Genomic DNA, 12,544 nt, shown 5'->3' on the forward strand with positions numbered 1-12,544 from the left:
CACACTAATCTCTGCAATTTCAAGTTGAAAGAACCTTGTCCAAATATTAGTGTAACTCATGACAAAAGGAAAAAAAAACGAGACATTGTCCAAAATGTGATTCTGCTTCTGAAGATATTCGAAGCACACAAGCTGCTAGCAATGAGATTTCATCCGGGAAAAGTTGGATTTGGCTGAATTCCCTTTGCATTCGGCGGTGGGGAGGTTCCAATGAATCCTGGTCATGGATCACATAAAGGTTACACAGTGGCTCAGTGATTCGCACTGCCACCTCACAGCACCAGGAACTTGGGTTCGATTCCAGCATCAGGTGACTGTGTGGAGTTTACGCCTTGTCTGCATTAGCTTCTAATAGGTGGTCCAGTTTCCTCCCACAATCCAAAGCTGTGTAGTTCAGGTGGATTGGTCCAATTGTCTAGAGTCTTCAGCGATTTCTGTTTAGGTGCACTAGTCAGGGGTAACTGTAAGTGAAAGGGCATGGGAAGGTTACTCTTTGGAAGTTTAGTATGGACTTTTGGGGCCAAAGGGCCTGTTTCCACTGCAGGGATTCTATAAAAATAAGAATGGTAACGATAACAGTAGAGGTTTTGTTTTAGCTCGTGCACACTGCTGTGATGAGGAATAATGAAGGAGAGAGAGTGCAATAGGCCGTTTCTTCTCGGGCAGATGACAATTTCTCTCTCTCTCTGAGTTAAATCACACAATAATGTCATCCTCTCCCAAAGTGGACCATGTGAGGTCTCCTTGTACATTGTCCAAACTATGTCTCCATCACATTCCCTGTTCCATGTCGGAACATCATTGCTGCTGTCATACACAGAGCCATACCCTTAGCTGTAAATAGTCTCAGTCGATTTGAAGATATATTTTTATGGCCCTGCATCATGAAAAAAATAAAATGCCTAATGTACTCAGAATACCTGTGTAAAATGAATGCATTTTTTTCAACAAATATAGAAATAGCTGAAAAAGCTCGGCAGGTGTGTCAGCATCCAGATGCCTTTTACATGCTGTATTTGTACCAGCCTCCACCACTTCCTCTAACAGCTCACTCCATACGCACACTACCCTCTGTGTGAAAAGGTGCCCTTTAGGCCTCATCAAAACCTTTCCCCTCTCACTTTCCACCAATGCCCTCTAGTTTTGGACGCCACTAACCTGGGAACAACCCTGACTACTCACCCTATTGTTGACCATTCTGATTTTATAAACCTCTATTGTTGCAAAATGTGACTTCAATCAACATGAATAGCTGTACTTTCAGTCACCCCGCCTAAATTCTGAAATGCAATACTGACACCTCTTCCTTCTCCATCAGGTCACAATTCTAAATCCATTATAATCAGTTTGTTCAGATATATCATGAGACACCTCTATGGGATTTACACCGAGATTTTGTGCATGGAGGTAGGGACACTAGCACCACTCGGCATTACCCATAAAGCTGTAACATTATTCTCCTGTGTGTTTGTTCATCAGCCTGTTCTGACATGCTGTGACATACCTCTGCAACAGGCAGGACTTGAATCCAGGCCTTCTAGTCCAGAGCTAGGAACACTACGACACAAGTTCAGGAATTGGAATCAAATCGAGAGCGCTGGCTCGGAGGCAGGGACACTACCCACTACACGACCATACCCACACTTTCGGTTGTATTTTTAGTGCCAGCCTTTGGCTTGGTGTGGATTTATTATCATCAGATTACCATTTCTGAGCTACACAAAACATTTTATATTGTTAAACAAATGCAAAATATTTATCTCAACTGTAGGATATTGAGAGCAAGTGCTGCACCATCGAAATTAACTATGAACGTCTTTAATCGCTATTATCTGTAGTCTACAATATTAGGGAAAGAAATCCTGCAGTCACACTCTGCCCAATGAAGGATGTCGAATAGATTTTTATCACTGAACACCACAGATGAAGAAAAAGCATAATTTCTGGCCCCAAAACACCGATCAGCATAACCCAACTCTCGCGTATGCCTGCCATCTTCCTAAAACCATGAAATGATACAAGGCTGCTGATTACTGTCCAGCCTCTCCTCCCTACTGACTGTGTCTACAGTCTGTCCCTCCTCACCCTAACCACACAAGGCAAACCAAGCTCAGGGTCTTGGTGAAAATCAAGGTCGAAGTGTGCAGGCCTCCTGGAGACGGTGAGGATATTTTAAAGGTGGAGAGTGATGAGGAGGCAATATCACACACTGGGCTGAGTGGTGGCAGATGGAGTTTAGTTTGTATTAATGCGAGGTATTGGATTTGGTAAATCAAACAAGAGCAGGGCCTATACAATTAAAAGTAGGGTCTTTGGCAGTGTTGTACAAGAGAGACCTAGCCCGTCAGGTATAATTCTTTAAAATTTACATCTCAGATAGATAGTGCGTTAAGAATGTATTTAACACACTTGTCTTCACTGGTCAGACCTTTGCGTATTGGAGTTGCAACGTCATGTTGCGGTTGTACAGGATATTGGTGAGGCCTCTTCTGGAATACTATGTCCAGTCCGGTCACCCTGCCCGCTCATTCCATAGGCACACCGCCCTCTGGGTGAAAAAGCTGCCCCCTTAGTCACTTTTAAAATGTTCCCCTCTCACCTTAAACCTGTACCGTGTAGTTTTGGTCTCCCCACCCATAGAATGTACCTTGATTATTCACTTTGATATTACTGACCTTGATATTATTAAGCTGGAGAGGATTGAGTAGACATTAACCTGGATGTTGTTGGGAAGGGAGGGAGTGAGCTGTAAGGAGAGGCTGGATAGTCTGGGACTCTTTTCACTGGAGAGTGTGAGATTAAGGGATAAATTTACAAAGGTTAATAAAATCATGAAGGTTATAGATAAGCTGAAGGGCTGATGTCTTTTCCCTCGAGTTGGGGATTCAAAACTGAGGGACGTTTTAAGTGTGAGGAAAAAGATTTTAAAAAGTCACGAGAGGTAAATACTTTAGACAGAATCTGGCTTGGGTGTGGAATGAACTTTCAGAAGAAGTGGTGAAAGCGGGGACAGTTACAACTTTTAAAGAACATTTAGATCAGCAAATGGATAAGACATCAGTTTGGATGGTGCTGTGAGCAGCTGCCCTCTCCCTCCCCCTCTCTGAATGAATCCCTGTTGGTTTTCACCCTCTGCCAATGTCTGTTCAGTGGCGTGTGGAGGCCAGCAAAGGGTGGCATTGCATCACTTTAAGCACCACAGAGACTGCCAGACCTGCCCCACACAGACACACACAGATACACACACAACGATTGTTAGGACACGACGTGAAGCTCATCTGGTAACTTAAATGAAACATAAAGAAATGATCAATTCGCCTCGTAAACTGTTAAAATATGAGTGATAGATCTGCCAAATTCCACTGTTTAAATAAAAAACATCAATTTTAATTTTCACTCTGAAATTGAAAATTTTACAACAACTATTCACAACTCTGAGACCCCCTTTCTCTTAACTGCTTATTACCCGACTCCAGCTCTATACCAATATACTGTTTCTGGGTCTGCCAAGCTCTCATATCTCAAGTGCTTGTAAGCTCACAGTTCAGATCAGCATTCACCATCTCTTATAGGTACAGTACACACTTTCAACTTCATCACATTATATCCTGATGAACATTGATAAGTGGAACCTATCCGGATTTCTCTTGCTCTGTGGTTTGTTAATATTTCATCTACCCTGTCTCGTATATGTCAGGATTTTAGTTGCTCCAATTGACAGCGTGTCAATATTCGACTCTGTCCGTGGGAATATATCAGTATTTCACTTGCTCAAACTCGTGAGTGTGGGGCAGGATTTCAGTTGTTTCATGGGGACTGTGATGCAAGAACAATCTCAATGTTTGTAGATGGCACCAATCCTGGAAGAATTGTGAAGTCTATGGAGGACAGTGTGGAACTCTAACAGGACAGTGACACGTCTGTGTAGTGTTCAAGTGTAAGGCAGATGGGGATCAATGTGTGAGGTGATGTACTGTGGTAGGAAGGACATTGAAAGGCAGTTTAATACAGGCCGTACCATAATAAAAGGGGTGCAGGAGCAGAGAGCGCTGGTTGTATATGAGCACAGATTATTGAAGATGTCAGGACAAGTGAGGAGAGCAGTAAATATCACAGATTAGTTTCAGTATCTGAGCTGTTCACAGGAGGAGGTGTAGGAGGGAGCCTCCGTGCTCCCTTCCTGGGAGGTGGTGGTGATGATGTGTTGTGAGCCCACCCTCCTGCCCACCGAGACCGTGGGGATTCCATTTGTACCAGCTCGACCCAAAAGGGAGATGGCATCAGGGCCACGGCTTTAAGTTGTGCCGGAGGGAAACGGAGCTGCCAGTGGGTTTAAAGTGAGAATTGTCCTTCACTGAACATTGCTCCTTACTCGGTCGGTGGGACATGGATGTTTCAGAATTTCCACGCGAGGCGACCTGGTCCTCTCCAGCTCCTACCCGGATCCTCCCCACAGGGGTGAGGGGGGTGTGAGGGTACGGATATCGGGCACTCCACCATCTGGCTTGGCCCTTCTGTCCTATTCCAGGCTGTTTCTCCTGGAATGGGAGAAAGGTAGGGATGGAATGAGTGTGGGAGTGGGTGGCCCTGCTGTTAGTGCTGGTGTAGGTGGGGGACATGGGGAGGTGTCCGGAGGGGGTCAGTCCAAAGTGTTGTATCCATGAGGTTTGATGAGTGTGTGGGGTAAAGTGGAGGGAGGGAGTGAGAGAGAGGGAGAGACAGAGGGAGAGAGAGGGAGGGAGAGAGAGCGGGAGAGAAAGGGAGAGAAATAGAGCACGGCAGGGGGTCGGTGCTGTAACAGATATACAGTGAGTGTGAGGGATAAGAGAGAATACGGTGATCCTTATCCTGACAGAGTGGGGAAGGTTATTGATGCCTGTCCTGTATTGCTGGACATTTCTTCAGACTGCAGATACTGCACTGAGCTGGGTGGGGAACTCAGACCATGATGGGTGTGGCCCTCTCTGGGAAGAGAATGGTCCCCCTCTGTACTAGCCCATCTACCAGGACCTCCATGCCCCAGTCGACAATCCATGATGTAAGTGCCACTTATCTGCCATGCTCGGGGTAAACTGTGCAGGGCAGCTCCAAACGGAGAAAGCTCAACTGTATGCTCATTGGCCTTTAAAGATGGCACCTGTGCCAGGGATCACGGAATATCCAGGAGTATCCGGGTGATGGTGAGTACCTCCAGCCATGATGGGTGGGAGAATCGGGCTGGTATTGAATGTGAGTTACACCATGGGGTGGGTCGGGCAGTTAATGAGGTGAGTCCGATACGATAGCACCAGGAAACTAGCTCTGCCTCATGCAGATAATCCCTCTGTCACACTCAAGGAAAATCAAACAAAGAAAAGGTATTGTTAGAATCTGCCCTATGGGTCATAGATTCTGTTGAAACTAATTCCAGTTACAAAAATGCAGAACAAATGCTCATCGGACTTCACAACAATATCCCTTTTCCCCATCTTTCCTGGGAAAACTGGCTCATGTTACAGGATGCTATCGAAGTGTCGGCATTTCTGCATTCTGAAACCTTCCAACACATCCTTCCATGACACTGTCTCTCAGTCTCCCTCTCTCTGTTTATTCCCCAAACCCCACCCATGTGGTGATATTTAAACCGATTCCCCCGCTATCTCTCTGTGGCAGTGATGTTCACACCCACAGCACCCCCTTGTCATGACACAATGGAGATATGGAGCTGGAAACGGGTGGGAGATGCACATCCTGTCACTTCCAGCACGGGCTGCAGGTTTCCCCACGCTGGGCAGGGATCTAACACAGTGTTACGTGAGCAATGCACTGGGGTGGTGTTCACAGTTCTACATGCTGGGAGGGTAACTGCTCCTGGTTTACAGATCAATGCTCTGGGGTGGGGTACACAGTCCTACATGCTGGGAGGGTAACTGCTCCTGGTTAACAGATTAATGCACTGGGGTGGGGTGCATAGTCCTACATTCTGGGAGGCTAACTGCTCCTGGTTTACAGATCAATGCTCTGGGGTGGGGTACACAGTCCTACATGCTGGGAGAGTAACTGCTCCTGGTTTACAGATTAATTCACGGGTGATCACTGCACAGTTCGCTGTGCTGGTCAGACTAACTGGTTGATGTTTATAGATCAATGCACTGCTGTGGTCTGCACTGCTCCCCGTGCTGGACAGATATCTCGTCCAGGTTTATAGATCAATGCACTGCTGTGGTCTGCACTGCTTCCCGTCCTGGACAGATATCTAGTCCGGGTTTATAGATCAATGCACTGCTGAAGTCTGCACTGCTCCCCGTGCTGGACAGATATCTAGTCCGGGTTATAGATCAATGCACTGCTGTGGTCTGCACAGCTCCCCGTCCTGGACAGATATCTAGTCCGGGTTAAAGATCAATGCACGGGTGTGCTCTGCACTGCTTCCCATGCTGAATACTCGCTGGAGGAATACTGCAAGACAGGCAGCATCAGGAGGTGTAGAATTGGATGTTTCTGGTGAAGCCCTCCTTCAGGACTCTTGCAGAAGGGTGACACCCGAAACGTCGACTACTCCACCTCCTGATTCTGCCTGGCTTGCTGTGTTCTCCCAGCTTCTTGCCTGTCCAGCTGGGATTCCAGCATCTGCAGCTTTTCTGTCTCTATTTCAGCTTTCCATAATGCAAATATGTCATGTGTGCGTTTGAAGATAAGTGCCCTGTCATGATCTGTGCAATATTTCACTCTGGACAGATTCCCGGATTGTATTGACCAGTGCAATGGATGAATCTGGACAGATTGCTGGGTTGTACTGAGCAGTGCATGGCCTGGTCTGCACAGTGTTCCACGGTGGACAGATATCTCCTCTGGGTGTATGGTGTCTGGGCTGGTTCTGTGCGGTGGATTGAGAATGTGGTATATCTAACCATTTCAGCTGATCTGGCAATGCCTTTAGTTCCCATTCCTGTGATTGGACCCTCCGTCTCTCACCTCATTAATGTTACAGTGCGCCCTGCACAGTACATCATGTTGGTGGGGTTGGTAGGGGGGAACGTTCTGTCCCTGACATTCTATAACTGACATTCCCCGGAATGTTCTGTCCCCAACATTCTATTACTGACATTCCCTAGAATGGTCTGTGAACTAGGAGAAAGTGAAGACTGCAGATGCTGGAGATCAGAGCTGAAAAATATGTTGCTGAAAAAGTGCAGCAGATCAGGCAGCATCAAAGGAGCAGGAGACCTGAAGAAGGGCTTATGCCGAAACGTCGATTCTCCTGCACGTTTGATGCTGCCTGACCTGCTGCGCTTTTCCAGCAACACATTTTTCATCCCGGAACGTTCTATCCCCAACATTCTATAACTGAAATTCCCTGGAAAGTTATGTCCCCAACATTTTCTAACAGACATTCCCCGGAATGTTCGATCCACAAGCTTCTATAACTGACATTCCCCGGATCGATCTATCCACAACATTCTATAACTGACATTCCCCGGAATGTTCTATCCACAATCTTCTATAACGGACATTCCCCGGATCATTCTATCCACAACATTCTATAACTGACATTCCCCGGAACGTTCTGTCCCCGACATTCGATAACTGCCATTCCCCGGAACGTTCTGTCCCCGACATTCCATAACTGACATTCCCCGGAACGTTGTGTCCCTGACATTCTATAACTGACATTCCCCGGAACGTTCTGTCCCCGACATTCTATATCTGACATTCCCCGGAACATTCTTTCCCTGACATTGTTTGTGAACGGCCGGACGTCAGTGAATTGAAATAAACGATAAGATCCCGAGGGAAGAGATCCCGTTCCAGGGAGAAGGAGACACTGTTCCGAAGGTCCCTCAGGCAGTTAAAGGGTGAATACTTTTTCCCTGCATTTATATTTATTCATGACACAGGATCGACGACAATTTAGACCAAGATGCAGAAATTCCCAAACTCCGTTTCTCTTCAGGAAACTGGGAGAGAATCCTTCAGGACAGCAATGTTTCCACCCTCCGTATTAGGAACTGGGAAGGAGTGACCTGTGTCTGCTCTCGAGTGATCGAGTGTGTGGGAATGTTCGAGAAACCATCTGTCCTTATGGATGTGTCTCTGTGTGTTTGGGGAGGGAGGGTTTCTTATGGTTTATTTCACATTTTTTTCAGTATTTCAGGCATTCCCATTTGTTATTCCAGCTCCAATTATTTTAATAAATCCCTGAATATGCCGAAACGTCGATTCTCCTGCTCCTTTGATGCTGCCTGACCTGCTGCGCTTTTCCATCAACACATTTTTCAGCCCGGAACGTTCTATCCCCAACATTCTATTACTGACATTCCCCGGAACGTTATGTCCCCAACATTTTCTAACAGACATTCCCCGGAATGTTCGATCCACAAGCTTCTATAACTGACATTCCCCGGATCGTTCTATCCACAACATTCTATAACTGACATTCCCCGGAACGTTCTGTCCCTGACATTCTATAACTGACATTCCCCGGAACGTTCTGTCCCCAACATTCTATAACTGACATTCCCCGGAACGTTCTGTCCCTGACATTGTTTGTGAACGGCCGGACGTCAGTGAATTGAACAAACGATAAGATCCCGAGGGAAGAGATCCCGTTCCAGGGAGAAGGAGACATTATTCCGAAGGTCCCTCAGGCAGTTAAAGGGGTGAATACGTTTTCCCTGCGTTTACATTTCTCCACGACACGGGATCGACGACTATTTAGACCAAGATGCAGAAATTCCCAAACTGCGTTTGTCTTCAGGAAACTGGGAGGGAATCCTTCAGGACAGCAACGTTTCCACCCTCCGTATTCGGAACTGGGAAGGAGTGACCTATGTCTGCTCTCAAGTGATCGAGTGTTTGGGAATGTTCTAGAAACCATCTGTCCTTATGGATGTGTCACTGTGTGTTTGGGGAGGGATGGTTTCTTATGGTTCATTTTTTGTCAGTAATTCAGGCATTCCAATTTGTTATTCCAGCTCCAATTATGTTAATAAATCCCTGAATACAGGGACACATTTGAAAATCTCACTGGGTCCCCGATCAAACGGGTCCCTTTGCCTCCGGGCTGATGGATAATGGGTTTGTTTTCCTTCCTCACAGTTAACGTAGTGACCATCTACGTCCTGCTTTATAAAGATTGTGGATTGTCTCCATGTGTCAGACGTTACCTGGGGGCCATGGCAGCGGCGGATCTCCTGGTCATTATCCTCGACCTGATACTGAGACACATTGTCTACGCTTATTGGGAACAGTTTTATTTCCTGCACTCCGTCCCTGTGTGTAATATCCACGCCGTCCTGCTTTATGCAGCCACTGACTGCTCTGTCTGGTTCACCGTCACTTTCACCTTTGATCGGTTTGTGGCCATTTGTTGCCAGAAGCTGAAAAGTAAATATTGCAGTGAGAAAACGGCGGCTGTGGTTTTGGGAGCAGTGACTGTGCTGAGCTGTTTAAAGAACATGTTCTGGTATTTTATGCTCAAGCCTCAGTATTGGAAGCAGAACCAGCCCTGGTTTTGTTCTGTAGCAGCCGCTGTTCAATTCTCCAGTGTCTGGGGCACAATCGAGTTCCTCCACCACATCCTAACCCCGGGTGTCCCATTTCTCCTGATTCTGCTGCTCAATGTTCTCACCGTCAGACACATTTTAGTGACCAGCAGAGCCCGCAGGAGACTCCGAGCTCACACCAATGTGGACACTCAGTCTGACACAGAAATGAGAAACCGAAAAAAATCCATCATTTTGCTGTTTGTGATCTCGGCCAATTTCATCCTGTTATGGTCAACGTTCATGCTGTATTCTATATGGTACCGGATGTATAGTATTGGGTATCGGTCTATGTATCTCCATGTTTTTGTGCGGGAATTCGGCTTCATGCTGCAGCTCCTCAGTTGCTGCACAAACACCGCGATTTATGCCGTGACCCAGACTAAGTTCAGGCAGCAACTGAAGAATGTGCTGAAATATCCCTTCACCCAAATCCATCCATCCATCAAATTCCCTCATTAATCAATCCATCCGGGATTTTTTCATTTCAGTTCAGTGCGTCAGCGATGGAGCAGCCTGACACTATGGTAACAGACTGAGGGTAACGCTGATTTGTCCATCCTTAACCCCCAGGGGTTTTACAGGGAAACATTTCAATGTTTCTCACAACTCAGGGGCCAGTGAGAAAAGGCACCATCCCACTGACTGTATCCATCACTTCCATTTGTAAACAATAAAAATGTTGATTAAAGCGTGCCGAGCAGCATTGACCGATGTTGTTGTGTGTCTTTGTGTTAGAGAAACTGAGCTGGAGAGAGACAGACTCAGCCCCAAGTCCTGGTCCTCAGGAAAGGTGTGTGTGTGTGGGGGGGAGAGGGGGGGGATACCAGGCCCTGAGCTCAGGAGTTGGGTTTAACTCCCTCTGTCCTTACTTTCCCTTCTGGGTCTCCCACTCCAACTTGGCTCTCAGCAAAATTCACCTTGCTCCCTTTGTCACTCTCCCTCCATATATCACTCCCACTCTCATACTGCACTGCTATTTCTCTCTCATTTTCCCATTTACACAATGAATTCCACTGTCCTTGCCTTCCACAATCTCATTCACTCTCCATCTTGCGATCATAACCTCCAAATATTACTGTCTTCCTCGAATCCTTCAGTGCTGGGGGAACAGGAGAGGGTTGTCGATCTTCAGGCCGATGTTAGGGAACAGAGATTGGGTTGTTATATCAGGCCATTGCCAGGGCAACAGGATGGAGCTTGGGCCAAACGCCATTGCTTGGGACATAGTGGGTGTGAGAACATGAGCCGTTACTAGGGGGTAACCGTAGGCTGTGGCTGAGACTGGTACAACAGGATATCACAAACAGAACACATTGTGTGGGACATACTGTCTGTTACTCAGGGAATAGAATGGTGGATGCGGTTAAAGGCCATTTAGAGGGGATCAACTGGGTCGGTGTTCATAGGGAGGGGCTCAGTTTAAGGTGTGTGAGCGGTGTGATGGTGAGAGACTGCGTGGACGTGTGAGTGTGATGCTGGGGGAGTGTACGAGGGAGTTAGCCTGATGGTAGGGGAATGTGTGGGGGGGAGAGCGTGACGGTGGGAGATTGTGTGGGGAAGTGAGAGTGACAATGGGGGCGTGTGCAGGAGAGTGAACAGGACAATGGGAGTGTGCAGGAGAGTGAGCGTGATGGTGGGGCAGTGCACGGGGTCTGAGAGTCAAGGTGGGGCTGTGTGGGGGGGAGTGAGCGATACAGTGGGGGAAGAGTGTGCTTGAGTGAGTCTGATGGTGAGGCTTTGTGCAGGATGAGTGAGCATGACAGTGGGGTTATGTGTGGTGGAGTGAGTGTGAAGGTGTGTGACTATGCATGGGAGTGAACATGAGGTAGGAGAGTTTGTGGGGGTGAGCATAACAGTGGGGGTGGTGTGTGGCAGTATGTGTGATGGTGGTGGAGTGTGTGGGGGTGTGCATGACGTGGGTATGGGGTTGGGCAGTGTGTCTGACGGTGGTGGAGTGTGTGGGGGTGAGCATGACGGTGGGCGTGGTGTGTAGCAGTGTATGTGAGTGTGGTGGAGTGTGTGGGGGTGAGCGTGACAGTGAGGTTGGTGTGGGGCAGTGTATGTAATGTTGCAGGAGTGAGTGGGGGTGGTGTGGGGCAGTGTGTCTGTGACGGTGGTGGAGTGTGTGGTGATGAGCGGGACGGTGGGAGTGGTGTGGGGCTGTATGAGTGAGGGTGGCGGAGTGTGTGGTGTTGGGCGTGACAATGGGGGTTGTGTGGGGCAGTGTGTGTGATGGTGGTGCAGTGTGTCCGAGTGAGAGTGACGGTGGAAGCTGTGAGGGGCATTGTGTGACGTAGTGAGTGAGGGGGGTCAGACTGTTGGTGACGGAGTGATTGTGAGAGGGCCAGGGTGACCGTGAGTGAGTGAGTGTGAAGGGGTCAGGGTTACCGTGATGGAGTGACCGTGATGCTGTGAGTGTGAGGGGATAAGTGTGACGGTGATGGAGTGACTGTCAGGGGATCAGGGTGAAGGTGATGGAGTGAGTGTGGGGGGTCAGAGTGGGGATGATGGAGTGAGTGAGAGAGGGTCAGGGTGACGGTGATGGAGAGAGTGTGAGGGGGTCAGTTTGACGGTGATGGAGTGAGTGTGAGGGGGTCAGAGTGGCAGTGATGGAGTGAGTGTGAGGGGGTCAGGATGACGGTGATGGAGTGAGTGTGAGGGGGTCAGGTTGACAGTGATGGAGTGAGTCTGAGTGGGTCAGTTTGACGGAGATGGAGTGAGTGTGGGTGGGTCAGAGTGATGGCGATGGAGTGAGTGTGAGGGGCTCAGTGTGAAGTTGATGGAGTGAGTGGGAGAGGGTCAGGATGACGATGGTGCAGTGAGTGTGACGAGGTCATGGTGACGGTGATGGATTGAGTGTGAGGGGGTCAGCGTTACGGTGATGGAGTGAGTGTGAGGGGTTCAGTTTGACGGTGATGGAGTGAGTGTGAGGAGGCAGGGTGACGATGGGGGAGTGAGTGTGAGGGTGTCAGGGTGACGGTGATGGATTGAGTGTAAGAGGGTCAGGGTGACATTGA

General features: G+C 48.1%; 1 protein-coding gene across 1 annotated transcript in view; it reads left to right on the forward strand.

The window, feature by feature from the left end:
* The window catches only part of LOC148135132 (putative G protein-coupled receptor 139), a 50,051-nt gene extending 40,065 nt beyond the window's left edge, over nt 1–9,986 (forward strand). The window contains exon 2 of the mRNA XM_087985207.1: nt 9,079–9,986. Coding sequence (XP_087841333.1) covers nt 9,079–9,986 — 908 coding nt within the window. The remainder of the gene's footprint in view (nt 1–9,078) is intronic.
* The last annotated feature ends 2,558 nt before the right edge of the window (nt 9,987–12,544 follow it).

This window comes from Chiloscyllium plagiosum, unplaced genomic scaffold, assembly GCF_037043375.1.
Source record: "Chiloscyllium plagiosum isolate Xiang-an unplaced genomic scaffold, Cpla_swu_hap1 HiC_scaffold_51, whole genome shotgun sequence".
Taxonomy (NCBI): Eukaryota; Metazoa; Chordata; class Chondrichthyes; order Orectolobiformes; family Hemiscylliidae; genus Chiloscyllium; species Chiloscyllium plagiosum.